General features: G+C 34.3%; 2 protein-coding genes across 2 annotated transcripts; one reads left to right on the top strand and one right to left on the bottom strand.

Moving 5' to 3' along the window:
• Positions 1-401: 401 nt before the first annotated feature.
• On the bottom strand, positions 402-1,805 carry LOC103852482. The gene has a single exon (XM_009129384.3). The coding sequence runs from the start codon at positions 1,627-1,629 to the stop codon at positions 679-681; it is 951 nt and encodes a 316-aa protein (XP_009127632.1). The 5' UTR covers positions 1,630-1,805; the 3' UTR covers positions 402-678.
• Positions 1,806-2,014: 209 nt separating this feature from the next.
• LOC103852480 lies at positions 2,015-9,257 on the top strand. Its single transcript, XM_033283723.1, has one exon. It carries the CDS (start codon positions 8,425-8,427, stop codon positions 8,866-8,868), a length of 444 nt encoding a protein of 147 aa, XP_033139614.1. The 5' UTR covers positions 2,015-8,424; the 3' UTR covers positions 8,869-9,257.
• Positions 9,258-14,487: the final 5,230 nt, after the last annotated feature.

The raw sequence follows: 14,487 nt of genomic DNA, 5'->3' as shown, positions 1-14,487 counted from the left end.
AAGTAAAGTACATTGCCATTGTGGTTTCTGCCCTATACTATATTAAATATTTTAATCTCGTAATAACTATTTATTTCAAAACCTTTTACAAACTCGAAACCGGCCTTTGCTGGCTTCGCATTATGTGGCACTCACTTCAAGTGAAGTAACCGACCAAACCATCCAGACGACAAAACACACAAATTATTTACAAACAGCTTGTCGTTCTCGTTTAAACATTTTCGCCGTCTTTAATTTATAAACGCAACCGCCCCAATCAAATCTTAAATATTTTCCTCACTTTTGATTCTTAAAATTAGAATACAAGCTTTTTCTTCCATTTTCAGCCATATGTTCCATTATTAGTCCTTGCCATATTCTTACGACATTATATTCACAATTTATTTAAAAAACCTATTAGAAACTTGAAACCGGCCACATTGCTGGCTTCGCATTATTGAACCACTAATCGACCCAAACCAAACACTGAAAAATATGTTAAATCATTTTATTTTATTTTTTTATAAAATCATCCTCAGATGATTTTATTCAAATTTTAAAATAAAAACTGACGAGAAACAAACATACAAATTATTTACAAAACGTTCGGCGTCCCCGTTTTAAACATCTTCGCGTTTAAATCATTCGCCGTCTTTAATTTATAGACGCAACCGTCCCAATCAATTCTTAATCATTTAATCACCGCTTCTCCTCAACGAAACCATCAGCCCCGATAACGACGTCAGCGTCCCACCAAGTCTCACCATCAGATTCCGTCAACGCACCGTTAAACTTCCTCAAATCTCCCACGGCGATTTTTCCGCTGACGTCATCCCTGACGTATAACTTCTCCACGCCGCCGACGTCAACTCCGACTATGTTCCCAAGAAACCTCCCCGGCTGCCTCCACTCCGCCAGCAACGCCGGCATCCTAAAACCAACGCGTGGATCACACGCCTCCACCTTAACGGCGTCGCTGCCTTTCTTCTCCGCCGTCAAGAAAAACGACGACGGCGAAGAAGAGCTACAGTTTCTGAGAAACGACGCCACCACATTGTTCTGTTGATCATCATCTCCGTCGTAGTCTCCGCCGTCTATATCTAAATGATCCCAAAGCTTCACGACTCCGCTCGACCCGATCCCACCGAGATCCGGCCACGAGAGCAAACCCCCGAAGCTACCATTAAAACATGCGAAATTACCATTTTGCCCCTGGTCGTCATTACTGTAATAATCAGACCCTTTCACGCGGAAGCCTCCGTTGACCCATCCCTTATTATAGATAAAGTCAACATCCTTCTCGTCTTCGTCTTCATCATCTTCTCGATCATCTTCGTCTTCCTCGTCTGAAGAAACAGAGGAAGAGCAAGAAACATCGGAGTCGCTGTCGTAATCATCGAAAAGAGTTGGGGGAGATATCGAGACATCGATTTTTCGTAACCTAACAACTAAACTCTTGAGTCTTGTAATGAAATTTGTGAAATAAGCTAAGAAAGCAATAATCAAAGCTCCCCATTTCCAGAAACCGTAGGCTTGGTGTAGCTTTCCGATACCGGAAACAGCAACAGATCTGGAGAGAAACGACGGGTCGTTTATTGAGCTCATGCCCACTTCGAAATCTCTTATTATATTAATCATCGGAACCTCCATGGCTAAAAGTTTTTAAGCAAAGAAACAAAAAGAATAATTAGGCTAAAGAGAAAATGGTTGAGAGGAGAAAGAAGAAGAGGGTTGAATGCAAGAGGTGAAGTAAGTCTTATAAAGAGAGATGAGGAGCACGGTAACTAGTGGATGAGCGTGAGAGTTTTGTGGGCACACGTATGAAAAAAGTGAGAAAGATAAGGTAACAATCGGAATGAGTTAACTTGTGCCAGATGGGTTCTATGTGTCTATCATTAAAGTGTTAAAACCCATGTTCGAGAACTCGCTAGGCGCAACGCGTGCGGTCAGGTAACGCCTAGCGCCGAATCAATTAATCGGAGATTATACAGGGATTAATCGGGGCGTTATTTTGAGCATTTAATTCTGTAATTCGGTATATATATTAATTATGTGCGCCTTTAGTGATTTGTGACGTGGTCTAGTGGTGAGAGGTTCTAGTTTAAAACGCCTGGACCTGGGTTCGAGTAGAGTAGGCGCTTGTTTTGTCTCTTTTTTAAAAAATGAGGTTAAATGATTTGGAAATGACGAAATTAACCTTATCTTCTACCTTTCAATGTGATATCTCTGCAACCTCTGGCCGCTTTTCAATTGTTTTTTTCTCGATTTCACAGATCTTTCTCACTATTCTTGTATGTTTTAGTGAAAATACATCAAATCTAAGACACGCTTGCGATATCAAACAAGAAAACCATGAAAACTTTGAGTTTTTTTAAAGTTCCGATTTATTGGCCGTATAACATCAATTCGCCACGGATGCAGCCCGATTTGCGTGTTTCCGGCGATTACTCGGCCGCCTAGCCCGCGTTTTCGAACATGGGTTAAAACTATTATCTCTCTGCACCACAATAAAAAACAAATTTTCTTGTTTTTTCGGTGTTATTTTAGTAATTAAAATCATAAATACACGAGTAGTTCGAACCACCTACCACAATATAGCTTTATTTTAGTATTTGCCTTTTCCTACTTCACAATAATTGAAATAAGGTTTGGATTTGAGGCGCCCAAAATAATTGTGTTGGTGGTGGTTACTTTGTTAAGAGGATCACTGAGGTCCTCAAAGAATAGCTCTTTTTGTTTTTCCTTATGAACATTTTAAAACAATAATAGGATTATAATTTTATTATATGACAACTCATAAAATATGACAACTGTTTCCCCATACATATTTATTTTCTTATCATTATGTATTAAGGAAATTTGAATATACATACATGACTTTTATTTTAGAAAGATACTTAAGAGTACTAAATAAGTTTGACTATTATATGTGGCGATTAAATTTACTTTTATCTTTTAAAGTATGGTAAAAAGTAATTTATCATATTAGGTTAAATTACAGAATTACAGAATTTTCAAAACATATGAATATTGTTTTCGGTAAATCAGAAATTTTAAATTATATTAAAAACACAGAAAGGGTGCTAGAAACTCTCGTGGACCCGGTCTGAGACAATTTCGTATTGTAAGAACAAAGACATGTTAACCACAGATTTCCTGCCACGTGTCTCTCCTAAACGAGCGGGAAAACGAAATAGCATTTATATCCATTACTTATAAGTTGATTCCTACCAACATGAGCTGTAGATAGATTTGGTCCAGATGAATCACAATAATTTTTTATATGGTTAGATGCACGCCACGGTTTCTTCTATGAGAAGGTAACATCATCAGATCAAATCTTTACTTAATAGTTGATTAGGGGCTTTACGTTTTCATCTTGACTTAAAACTTATGTGTTCAACAAAAGAATTCAAAGCAAAGTCTATTTTGTTTTACTTATGTAAATGTTGGACTTTTCTTTTGGGATAAAGTTATAGGAGTAGATTTTAGTGCAATTTTTATTTTGAAGATAAGATTTTTCAACAGCTAATTAAGCTTATCCTCTCATGATGGTACATTACCCTTACACCGAATATGCCAGAATGGTGGCTTGACTCGATCCAATCCGTTTATTAGTGAAGGTATTCTTCTACCCTACAAATAAATGCATAAATGGATTAGTTTTTTTAAGCTATTGAATGGGTTACACTAGTAATGTGTTACCGATTTCTAAGGTATTGAGCTCTTTGAATGGATTTTTATGTTACTACATTTAATTATAGGGACGTGTAAATCATGATTTTCTGATTAAACAATACTCCAAGTTTAACACATCAATGTAAATTATTGCAGTATTTAAGATTCATTTTAATATTTATTAACTTTTGTCATTTTATATGATCTTTTCTTATTGAGATAAGATGTGTAAGAGAGGGGGGGGGGGGGGGGGGTAACTATTTAGTTAACACTTTTTTGGTAACTCTCAGTATAGAATACTCGTTCAGATGAAGTAGACAGTAATGATAAAATTTTGATAATGATGAGATTTGATTATTATGCATGGCAATAATGTGGAGTCAAGTTGAGATGCATGTTGTAATTTGTAAAGTGAAAGTGCAAGAAAAGTCATCCATTAAAATGATTTTATGATTTGGATAGGAAAATTATCAAGGAACGAATGTTTTTGAGAAAACTCTGAAAAGGAGAAGCCACCAATTCGACAGCTGGAAAAGGGTTTCAGAGTTGGGCCAAACGAATTTCAGAAGTGACCCACTTGGATTCACTATTGATCCAAATAAATCAAATCAAATGAAAATCTCTTCTGCCCAACAAATGAAAATCCTTCCTCTTTTGCTTTGTTTCCAGCCTAATCATAACAATAAGCACATCCAGGGATGTTAACTAAACAATTTTGGCCCGGCCCAGCCATATATGATACAAACCCGATCCTATTTGAATCCTATGAATGAAAGAGCTAGATGGTGACCAAGAAAACGAAAATGAACATTCACCAATTACAAGAAATAATTCAATTCCTTATCATTCTTATAAAATTACATAATTTACGAGGAATATTTTTTTACTAATATTCTTCTTATTATTTTTTCTGTAAAAAATAATATAACAAAATTATTTCTTACTAAATTTAGAAAGGAGCAATAATTTTTATTAATTCCTATAATTTTATTCTTCTTTATTCTTTTCATATTTTTTCATGATGTTCCTAAAATTGTCACCAGTTAAACCCTTAGTCTATCATATTATAAGTACATTATTTCAATTTATTTTCATTGTAGTAAATACTAATATTTTTCTGTTAAAGTAAATTTATTAAAAATTAATAATTTATATGTTCACAAAGAGTGTCATTTTGTGTATTTAGTAGTTCTTTTGTTACATTTTGTCTGTTTTCTTTTGTTATTTAGAGGTGGTGTCATAACTTCAAAATATGAATTCATATTTCTATCAATTGGTTGTATTTGAGTATTCAATCCTTTGTGACATTTCTCTGGGGTTATATTTCTATTTATCATTTCATGACACAATATAAAATAATAATGGGTATTTGCAACAACTCGTAGTATTTAATTTGAAATATGTAGAAACCAGGTTTACAAGACTCAAACTTAAGAACACTACCAAATACACAATTATTTTAAAATATTATGAATCAACTAATCTTTGACCAAATTGGCATCAACAAATTATGTAAAATGCAGCCGAATGCATATATTTGATGGGCTTGTGCGATGGCTGACCCTCTGCCCTCAATAGCCAATGTAAAAACCCGATCCTCTGCTCTCAATAGCCAATATAAAAACCAGGTTTACAAGACTCAAACTTAAGAACACTACCAAATACACAACTATTTTAAAATCGTCTGAATCAACTAATTTTGACAATTGGCCTCAACAAATTATGTAAAGTACAGCCAAAAGCATAATTGATGGGCTTGTGCCGATGACCGGCTCTCTGCTCTCAATAGCCAATGAATGAGTTGATCAATATATGATATGATTACTCAAGGAGAGATACGATTCAAAATTCTAGATTTTGTGTTAAGAATTAGTTAAAACTAGTGTTCTGTCTCGTACTACAGCACAAAAATTAATTTGCATATTTTATGAAAATCTAATATATACAATAATATTGGTTGAAGATCCAATGAAGTAACTGATGAGATCCTCAAAAAAGTTTCCTACCTGATATACTGTTGTTATAATCTGATCCAGTAAAATGATGTGGATTCTTTAGTCTAGTGTTGTGTTAGAAGAATACACTCATTTGTACGCACATCGTTTTATCTTTTTGTTTTTGTTTTTATTGACTCTTCATATTTTACATAATACTTGTGTTAATGGTCCACTAATCACGTGTTCACTCCTTTTCTATACAGAAGCATCACCAAAACATGCAAAACTTCTAATAAATTAGAACTTTTTGATTGAAGAATATACCTTTCTAAAGATAAGCCATAAAAACTAATTTAAAATAGCCAATTCTTTATATAGAGAGAATGTAATTATTTTTACTTCATTTGCAAATATTACTCTGGTTTCCCTGTCCTTTGGAAGAATTAAGCTCTGAAAAAAACAGACTGAAGTTACATCTTCTATCTGAATCATGTTAAACGAATCAAATGATATTAATTTGAACAGAATAGAAAAAGAATATGAATAGAGTAGTCACAGACCTGTACTGATTTTTGTTTATATACAGAAAAGCTGGGAAAATTGAATATGAATCGATGGAGAAAAAGAGAGAAAAAAAAAACAGTTATGGAAAATTATATAGTAGAAGATGAAACAGGTTGAAGTCATATCATGATTTGAGAAGTTATATATGACGTGAAACAGATTCGTAGATCAAAAGTTATGTAGGAGAAAAATTGTTTGAAGGGGTGAAAACTAATTTTGAACGTGGGATGAGATCCTTTGAGAAAATATAGGAGTTTAATTATATTTGAAGTTGCAAATTTTGGAAATTACGTGATGGTTTTTTTAGCCTTTTTAGTTTTTTTTTTGTAAAACAATAGCCATGTGTCATTATTTTAGTGGTCAAGTGACTTGTGCTTTAGTATATAAAAGATACATAACAATCAAAACCACTTTGTTTGACCATATATAGGCCCAGCCTTACAAAAATTGGGCTGGAAGCAGTAAAAAACGTGAGTTTTTTATTTAAATAAATAATAACTAGACAGTAACCTCTGATGTATGTGAAGTGAAATAGTTTATTAGATTATTTATAGTATGATGTACTAAGAGATTTGTCGTATAGCTTTTTATGAATTAATATTCATATATCTGTTTGGATTCATTTGATCTTTCAAATTTTCAGAGTAATAATTTAAATCTTATTTAAATATTTATAAATTTTGGTTTAAATTTGGTTCGAATCATTGTGGGTTCAGTTCGAATTTGAGTTCAAATACCCATTTTAATTACATATTCTTTTATAAAAAAACCAAAATATACCTAAATCCTCAAAATCTGAAAATAAAATAATATAAAACATACACATTTGAATAATGTAAGACTAACTATTTAAATTGACATAAAAATTAGTTCAATTAAAATATTTGGATGGAGAACAAATAAATGTTATCAGTATTTTAAACATTTACTGTTATTTTTAGATATTTACTTGTGACTATGTTGATAATTTTGAGATATTTTCATATTTTTGAATATCTAATAGATATAATTTTAAAATAATTAATATATTTTAGTATCCAAAATATTTTAGTTTGGATTAGTATCGAGTCTGGTTATTTGAATATTAAACTTTTAGATCCATCTGAGTATATTTAATCAATTTTAGTTTGTGTTTAATATTACTTTCAAATCTAGTTCGATTCGGTTTTGGATCCAGATTAGTTGATTAAAAAAAGTGTGCGAACACATTAAATTATCTGCGGTGGAGTTAAAAAATTAGTGTGTAAACTCATTAATTATTAAATAATTGTGAGACCGAAATATCAGCACACTCAAATTGAAATCAATGTGAAGCTACCACATGGCAAAATATAGTGTGAACACATTAATTACAAATATTTTTCTTTTAATATATAAGAGATAATGAAAAGTTAAAAAAATTAGTATGTGAAATTGAAATCAATGTGAGGCTGCTACGTAATTAATATAGCGTGAACGCATTAATTACAAATGTTTCTATTTTATATATAAGAGACGTCAGAAAAAAAATACATATAAGAGATAATGAAAAGTTAAAAGTGATGCTAATCAGGTTTGAACTGGCCACCTTTTAAAGCACAAGAGCAACATAACAACAAAAGGTAGCGTTGATTTTGAAAAATGGGTGGCAAAATATAGATATCCTAACAAAGCTTTGGCGGAAAGCATATGCTTCTATGGCTTCTAATCAGGACCGCTACTGACCACCTGCTACTGACCACCTGAATCTGGCTATGCAGTCTAATATTAGACTGTGTTTGTTGAACCAAAAAAAAAAAAGACTGTGTTTATTTGTTAGATATTCTTATGGAGGTTTTTTTTTTTGCAAATCAGTGGCATACGAAATAACTACTAGTCATCAAAATCACAAAAGGTACTGTGTCTCATTCCAAAACGCACTAAGAAGACGAGAATATTTAAAGCTGAAAAGATGAATCTAAGACCAGAAACATGTGGCTCTCATCAGGTTTCGCTATGCACATTGAAGAAAGTACAAGTGCAAACAACATGAGAAAGAAAAAGGAATCGAATAAAACAAACACTTTTTCTTTTTCAAATTTTCGGCAATGACACATTTGGAATTTCATCGGAAACTACGTCCTTAAGGTCCACATAAATTCCATTCAAAGCACGCACTTTTGAGAGAAGAGACTGCATCAAAAGAATAAAAAAGACAAATCAAAGTGTTTTTGCGTTTGATTCTCATTTGGAAACAGCTATAACGAGGCACGTTGTTATTAGCTCAAGTTTTCAATTTCGCAAATCCATGGCGACGCTGCAGAGAATCAAGTTCCTAGCGACGCAGTGTGGAGTTGCACCGAGCCCGACAAGAAGTCCAAGCCCGAGGACAAGTCCGTTGGTGCAGTTTCGTCGCAAGAAGACAACCTTAAAGATGCTTCTGAGTCTTATACCGCCTAGCCGCAGAGAGCAGCCGCTCATTCATCATGGCCGCTCCTTGGCTGCTGACAAGGACGTAGCTGCGAGCAAACTGCGAGACTTATTCGTGACTTCGTCTCCCGTAGAGGAAGGAGAAGAGAAAGAGAGACCGAAAGGGAAGACAAAAGAAGAAGTTCTTGCAGCCATGGCAGCTAAATTAAACGCAGCTGCTAGTTCACAGGTGGGGAACAATGCAGCACCGGTTTGGTTTAGATTCAGCAAGCGGCTTCTCCAGCGAGCTTGGCGTCCTAAGCTTGGTACCATTCCTGAGTAATGTATAACCAGTTTCTTGTCTTTCTTATGTGACACTCAAAACTAATTTGGAAACCATTTGTTTCTCTATGAAAAAAGTATATTTATGCTTTCATCAAATCTCGTATCTTGCCAACAAACTATAAGTTTGAATATATCATAAGAGCATCTCCAACAATCACCTCCAACAATCACCTTAGTTTTGAATGGGAAATACAAGAGGTTGAATGTGTATTGCTCCAATAATGGTCACTTTTAATTTGTTCTTTTAAAAAATTGATATTTACATTTTGAGTCCTTAATATCATTAATAATTTACAATAATCACTAATTTTTTATAAATACATATAAAATATTAGTATTTGACAAATATTAAAATAAAATATTTTGAGAAATATATAATAATAAATACTAAAATGTAACTATATATCAATAATATAAAAGTGCTAAATAAAATATTTATATGAAAATATAATGATAAGCACAAAAATGTGATATTAAAAAATTATTCATGAAATTATTATTATATATATATAAAGATAATGATTAAAGTTTGAAGGTACAATGTTACACCCTTAAAATTTGAGAGGATCAATGCTTGTTGGATGCAAAATCCTAAAAAATGAGAAGACACATAGCGACTGAAGATGCTCTAATAAAACAAATAAACTTTTATATTGAAAACTTCAACTACTAACAGTGACCAGAAACGCATAATAGATCATGAAATATCAAACCTCTTAAAGGATTATGTTTTTGATCTTTAGTACTTTCTATGTGTGAAATGTTGGTGTAGTATTGTTGTGGGCACGAAAGCCGACTTGACCAGATGGTCGAAGAAGCTTGAATCTGATCGACCAAAGATATGGTTGATATATCGATATGTATGGAATCTGACCTTATAACCTGAAAACAAATAGAAATTTGAATAGATTCTGATGATAATAATAATAACAAGAAGAATGAAAAAAGAAAATAAAATAAAAATAGATAAAGCGGTATCAAGTTGCTGGCACACTCTCAGCTTGATCAAATGATGGTTGAAGTGGATGCGATGGAACTGATGAATAGATGATTGACTCTATCAATCAGTGGGTCGATTGACTCTCTCAATCTGTGAACTAAGTGTGTTTGAATCACACAAACAATCTGAAATTCGCGAAATCAATAGAACAACAAAGAATCACACTTTGAATTCTAAAGACCAATTTTTATGCAAAGACTCTTCTTTGATAAAATAAGAACAAACTGATTTTATTACTTAAAGATTGTAAGGTTATTTGTACAAAGAAATAGAATGAGCTTATGTAAGTCGTGGTCTTTCTCAGAATTACAAAACTAAAAAAGAAAATCAAGCATTTAAAAACTAGCCGTTGGAGCTTTTGAGGGATCTTAGCTCCAATTAAAGAACTTGAGTCTTCTTCCTTGGAGTCTTCCTTATTGATTTAAGGTGCTGATCTCGTGCATAAACTCAAGGGAAAAGAGCTTTTGGGTTTTGAATGTATGAGACTCCAAATAAGGCAAACATGGGCAAGAATATATAGATCCTATGCTTGCTGGTCCATGATATGATGATGGCAAGTGCTCATGGGTGGTTGGATTTGTATTATGGAGGTCTTGGTTCAAGTAGTAATCCTCCTGGTTGAGATAGATTGGTTTGGAATTGATTGAACCGAAAGATTTTCCACTCTTTTCTTAAATGGCTCCGGGTGGGTTGGATGTCTTCTTCAAGGATCCATAACTTTTTGATCCGTAGAGATTTTCTGGTAATTCCAAACCTCAGTGATGAATTGATGAGTTGAACTTCTTGGAAAAGGTTTTCATGCTAAAGCTCCTTTTGGTTGTCGAGATATGCTCCTTGGACGAAACCTCAATCGCTAGATTCTCCTAGATGGCTTGTGTGGACGGTTTGGTGAGACTCTGATAAAGCCACAGATTTCAGGACCACAACAAGTATTTTGTTTAAGATTATGATTTTAGTGCTCTATATTTTTCTTATGTTGTATGTTAGTGAAATTTTCTGCATTTTTTTCCAAAAGTATTTGTGATACTGAGAGAATTACTGATTGTCAAAAAATCTTTGGTAAATACGAAATAACATAAATAAAAGAGAACCATAACGTTTGTTCCAGTTAAGCTTCAAAGATGATAAACTTAAGACACAATTCAATAATAAAAAAAGAAACTAGAGACTTATTTGGTAGGCACAAAACTAATGAAAGATACTCATTTCGGATCAGGATGCAAACACATTTTTGGTTTGAATATCATTATCTGGAATGGATCGAGAAACATTATAAAAGTTGAGTGTATATACAGAAACACGTGGGTGAAATTAGTGTGTCCGGTAAAGAACGGGGTGTGTTACATAAAAATTACAATACAAGGCCCCGTGTGATGGATACTCGTTTTGGAACAAAATGCTACCACATGTTGTCTCTGATTTCGACCACTGTCCTGTTGAGGCACATGTTTCTTTTCATCTCTGGATGAAAAACTAATTATGGTAAAGATCTACTGAAAAAGTAGTGGTCACACACAAGATGTTTAAAAGTGTTTCAGAAAGAATGTGATTGTGTTAAGGATCTATATCTGGATTAGAGTTTCTTAAGATGAACTGATTTGTGACAGCTATACTCGACTGAGAAATAGCTACAAACTGGAGCTGGTGCATTGATTTCATTAAACCCTGGTGACTAGCTGTGGAGCAAGTATGTACAAAAGTGATTTTCTCAGACACAAGAAAAATGGTGGCGACCGTAAAAAATGAGTTTTTGTAAATATGTGTTGATAAATTTCTCGATGAACAGTTATGTTGATTTTTATGGGGTCCTTACATCTCTTTTGCCAAAATCTCATTGATCAACATGTTGAGTGCTTGGATAACTTCATCTCTATCACATGTGGACCATCAAAATTAGACATTTCTTTGGGTCAGGAATGTTTTTGTTTAAGTGTGCTAGAGCTTTGCTAATTTCCCACTTATAATGAAAAACTCTTCCTTGTTTCACATCTTCATCAAAGTAGCCGACACACTCTCATCTTGATTTGTGTCTCTCTCCTTTCAAATCGTAACATGTACCATGTTCGCTGGAGCACTCAAACGAATCATGCAATTAAAATCCTAAATCTAATAAGTGGATTTACTCAGACATGATAACAAAAACGCAAATCATATTCTAAATAAATTTCACTAAAATATTAAGATAAAGAATATTATAGTTCAAAATCAAGAAGGAGTTATGAAGTTTCTCTCCAAAAACTCTCTAATATCTTTTTTTTTTTTTGAAACACAGCTTACTTTCATTCAAACTCAGTTGTTTTGGTTACAATAACAAGAGGGAATGTACCATCCTCTTTGATTAAAAAGATAAATTACAATGCCAAAAGAAGATAAAGTAGATAGTTCTTCGTGAGAAGATGACAGCGAATTCAAGACCAAGCTTAAATGCGTCGATAAGGCTTTCACAACAAAGTTGGATAGCTGAGAGATAGTCACATGAAAAAGTGACGTTAACATCCAATCCGCACCTCGGAGTATCGTCGAGACGAAATCCGCTGCATCTTCAGGTCCCGAACAGACCGCTCCACAAAATAGCAAGACGGTTATAGATATGGATGGACACTTCCATTTAATGTTTGGAAGGGAAACACTCTTTAACAAAGAGGTATTGGATAGCACGGTTCGCTTTTTCACGAGGACTGATGCTAGTGGTGGTGAAGGCGATCCCGGTGAGCCCACCGGTAAATGATTAGAGAGTAAACTCTTCGCACAAGAGAAATAGGGCGTTGTATGTAAATCTGCTTCGGTAAAAACTCCGTTGAACCCATCGGAAGTCTTCAGGCAATTAATCAAAGAGATTAAAAAACCCCACAAGACTGTGGGCTGTGAAAGCAATGGACTGGACCATTTATAATTAAAAGCAATTGGGCTAACCAAGCCCAAATTCAATATCTGAAGGCCCAGCTTAAGAAAAGTAGAATCGTGACCTTGTTGGAAAAGTGAGGCGGAGGAAGCGCGGTGATTGGCGGTGACGGTGGTAAGGGAGATGAGGGACGGCGAGCCCATGACTCTAAACTGGAACAGTTTCGGATCTAGAAACCGCGTTTTATGTGGAATCCCACTAACACCGGTCAAGACATCAGAAGTTGTTGTCTGAGAATGAGCTTGCGAAGAGATGGAGGGCGAACGTCGGTGAGGATCTTCTAGCCGGAGTAACATCGAGAGGGGGAGGATGAAATACACGGATCTGCGGTTTGAGCTTACAGATCTGAGACCACGATGAGGCGGGCGGTAAAGGGTGAGACGGCGGGTAGAAGATCTACATAGATTCACAGAACGGGAGTCCCCGTAGAACAACGGCGTCGAAGAAACCTTCGGCCTAGAGGAGACCATCGGAGCCCCGATGGATAAATAACGTGACCTTGAGCAGCAAAGAACACGAGAGCTGGAGCGAAAGGAGAGTAGAGAGATACAGGTCGATGATGACGTCGCCGCGAGTAGCCAGCGCCGACGGGAAAACGCATCGCCGGCGCCGGAGAACATTGATTTATGGAGTGCCTCGAGCCCCGTGACTGAGAGCGTTTCTTCAAAAACAACTGAGGAAACTATAAACTCTCTAATATCAGAGACTAGATTATATAGGTCAAAACACGTTCGAAATTGCAAATAATTCTAGACTTTTTTGGTAATTCTTGAAAACTTGATAAATCATGTCAGCTTTTTTTGTCTATGTGGGTGTCGATCTACTCAAGTCAAAAATACAGACTCTAACTTGATCTTTTTAGCATTACTTCACTTCATAATTCAATATGTTCTAGAATCTTTAAAGTTGTATGGAACATACTTAAACCTATAAAAAATACTTATAAAGATTCTAAAAATGACTCGAAACATTTTTTCGGTCTAAATGTTATTTTATTTCAATATTGTCTATCAAAGACAATAACAAAACATTTGATATGATAAATCATATAAAAAAATCCAAAACAAGCTTTTGAGAAACAATCTAACCGGTAAAAAAAGATCTGACAAATACTACTACAAAAAAAATCAATGATGAAGCCCAGCCCGAAATTTGGTTTGATGATGCCAATATATTGATATCAAAATGATCTCGTTTCGTGCTTTTTAACAGTCAAAGTGGTTTCCCATATCACAACGTGCTGCAGTCACCTTCATTGCCTACACGATAAAAAAATTTCCAGATAAAGATAGATCCTTTTCTTTGGTTAAAAATGTTCTAGAAGAAATCTCTTCCGAAAAATATACTCTAAACCCGTTAAACAAATCTGTGACAACCATTACAACAACAATCAAAGCAAAACGAGTATATATCTTCGATTACAAAAGCTGACGGAGAACAAAAATATCCATGTAAACTTACAACAAATCACTTAGAATAAAACCACAATACTAGAAAACACAGAAGAAAAGTCACCTGCGTAGACTCACACAAAAAAAAAAATCTCCTTTTTACCATGCGATATAAACTCGAAACATAACATAAAGATTCTAAAATAAAAGTTAAATCATAGTCAACACCTATAAAAACATTAATTAACCCAACAAATAATGAGAATGACTAGAAAACCAAATTAAAATGAAAAGTACTACCGTATTATCTTTTTTTTTCATTGA

Source organism: Brassica rapa, chromosome A02, assembly GCF_000309985.2.
Source record: "Brassica rapa cultivar Chiifu-401-42 chromosome A02, CAAS_Brap_v3.01, whole genome shotgun sequence".
Classification (NCBI taxonomy): domain Eukaryota; kingdom Viridiplantae; phylum Streptophyta; class Magnoliopsida; order Brassicales; family Brassicaceae; genus Brassica; species Brassica rapa.
Note: the sequence above shows the minus strand (reverse complement) of the source record. Positions and strands in the feature narration are given on the sequence as shown.

Excerpts from the sequence above, each read along its gene's own strand:
- LOC103852482 (XM_009129384.3), bottom strand. The coding sequence starts at position 1,629 with ATGGAGGTTCCGATGATTAATATAATAAGAGATTTCGAAGTGGGCATG.
- LOC103852480 (XM_033283723.1), top strand. The coding sequence starts at position 8,425 with ATGGCGACGCTGCAGAGAATCAAGTTCCTAGCGACGCAGTGTGGAGTT.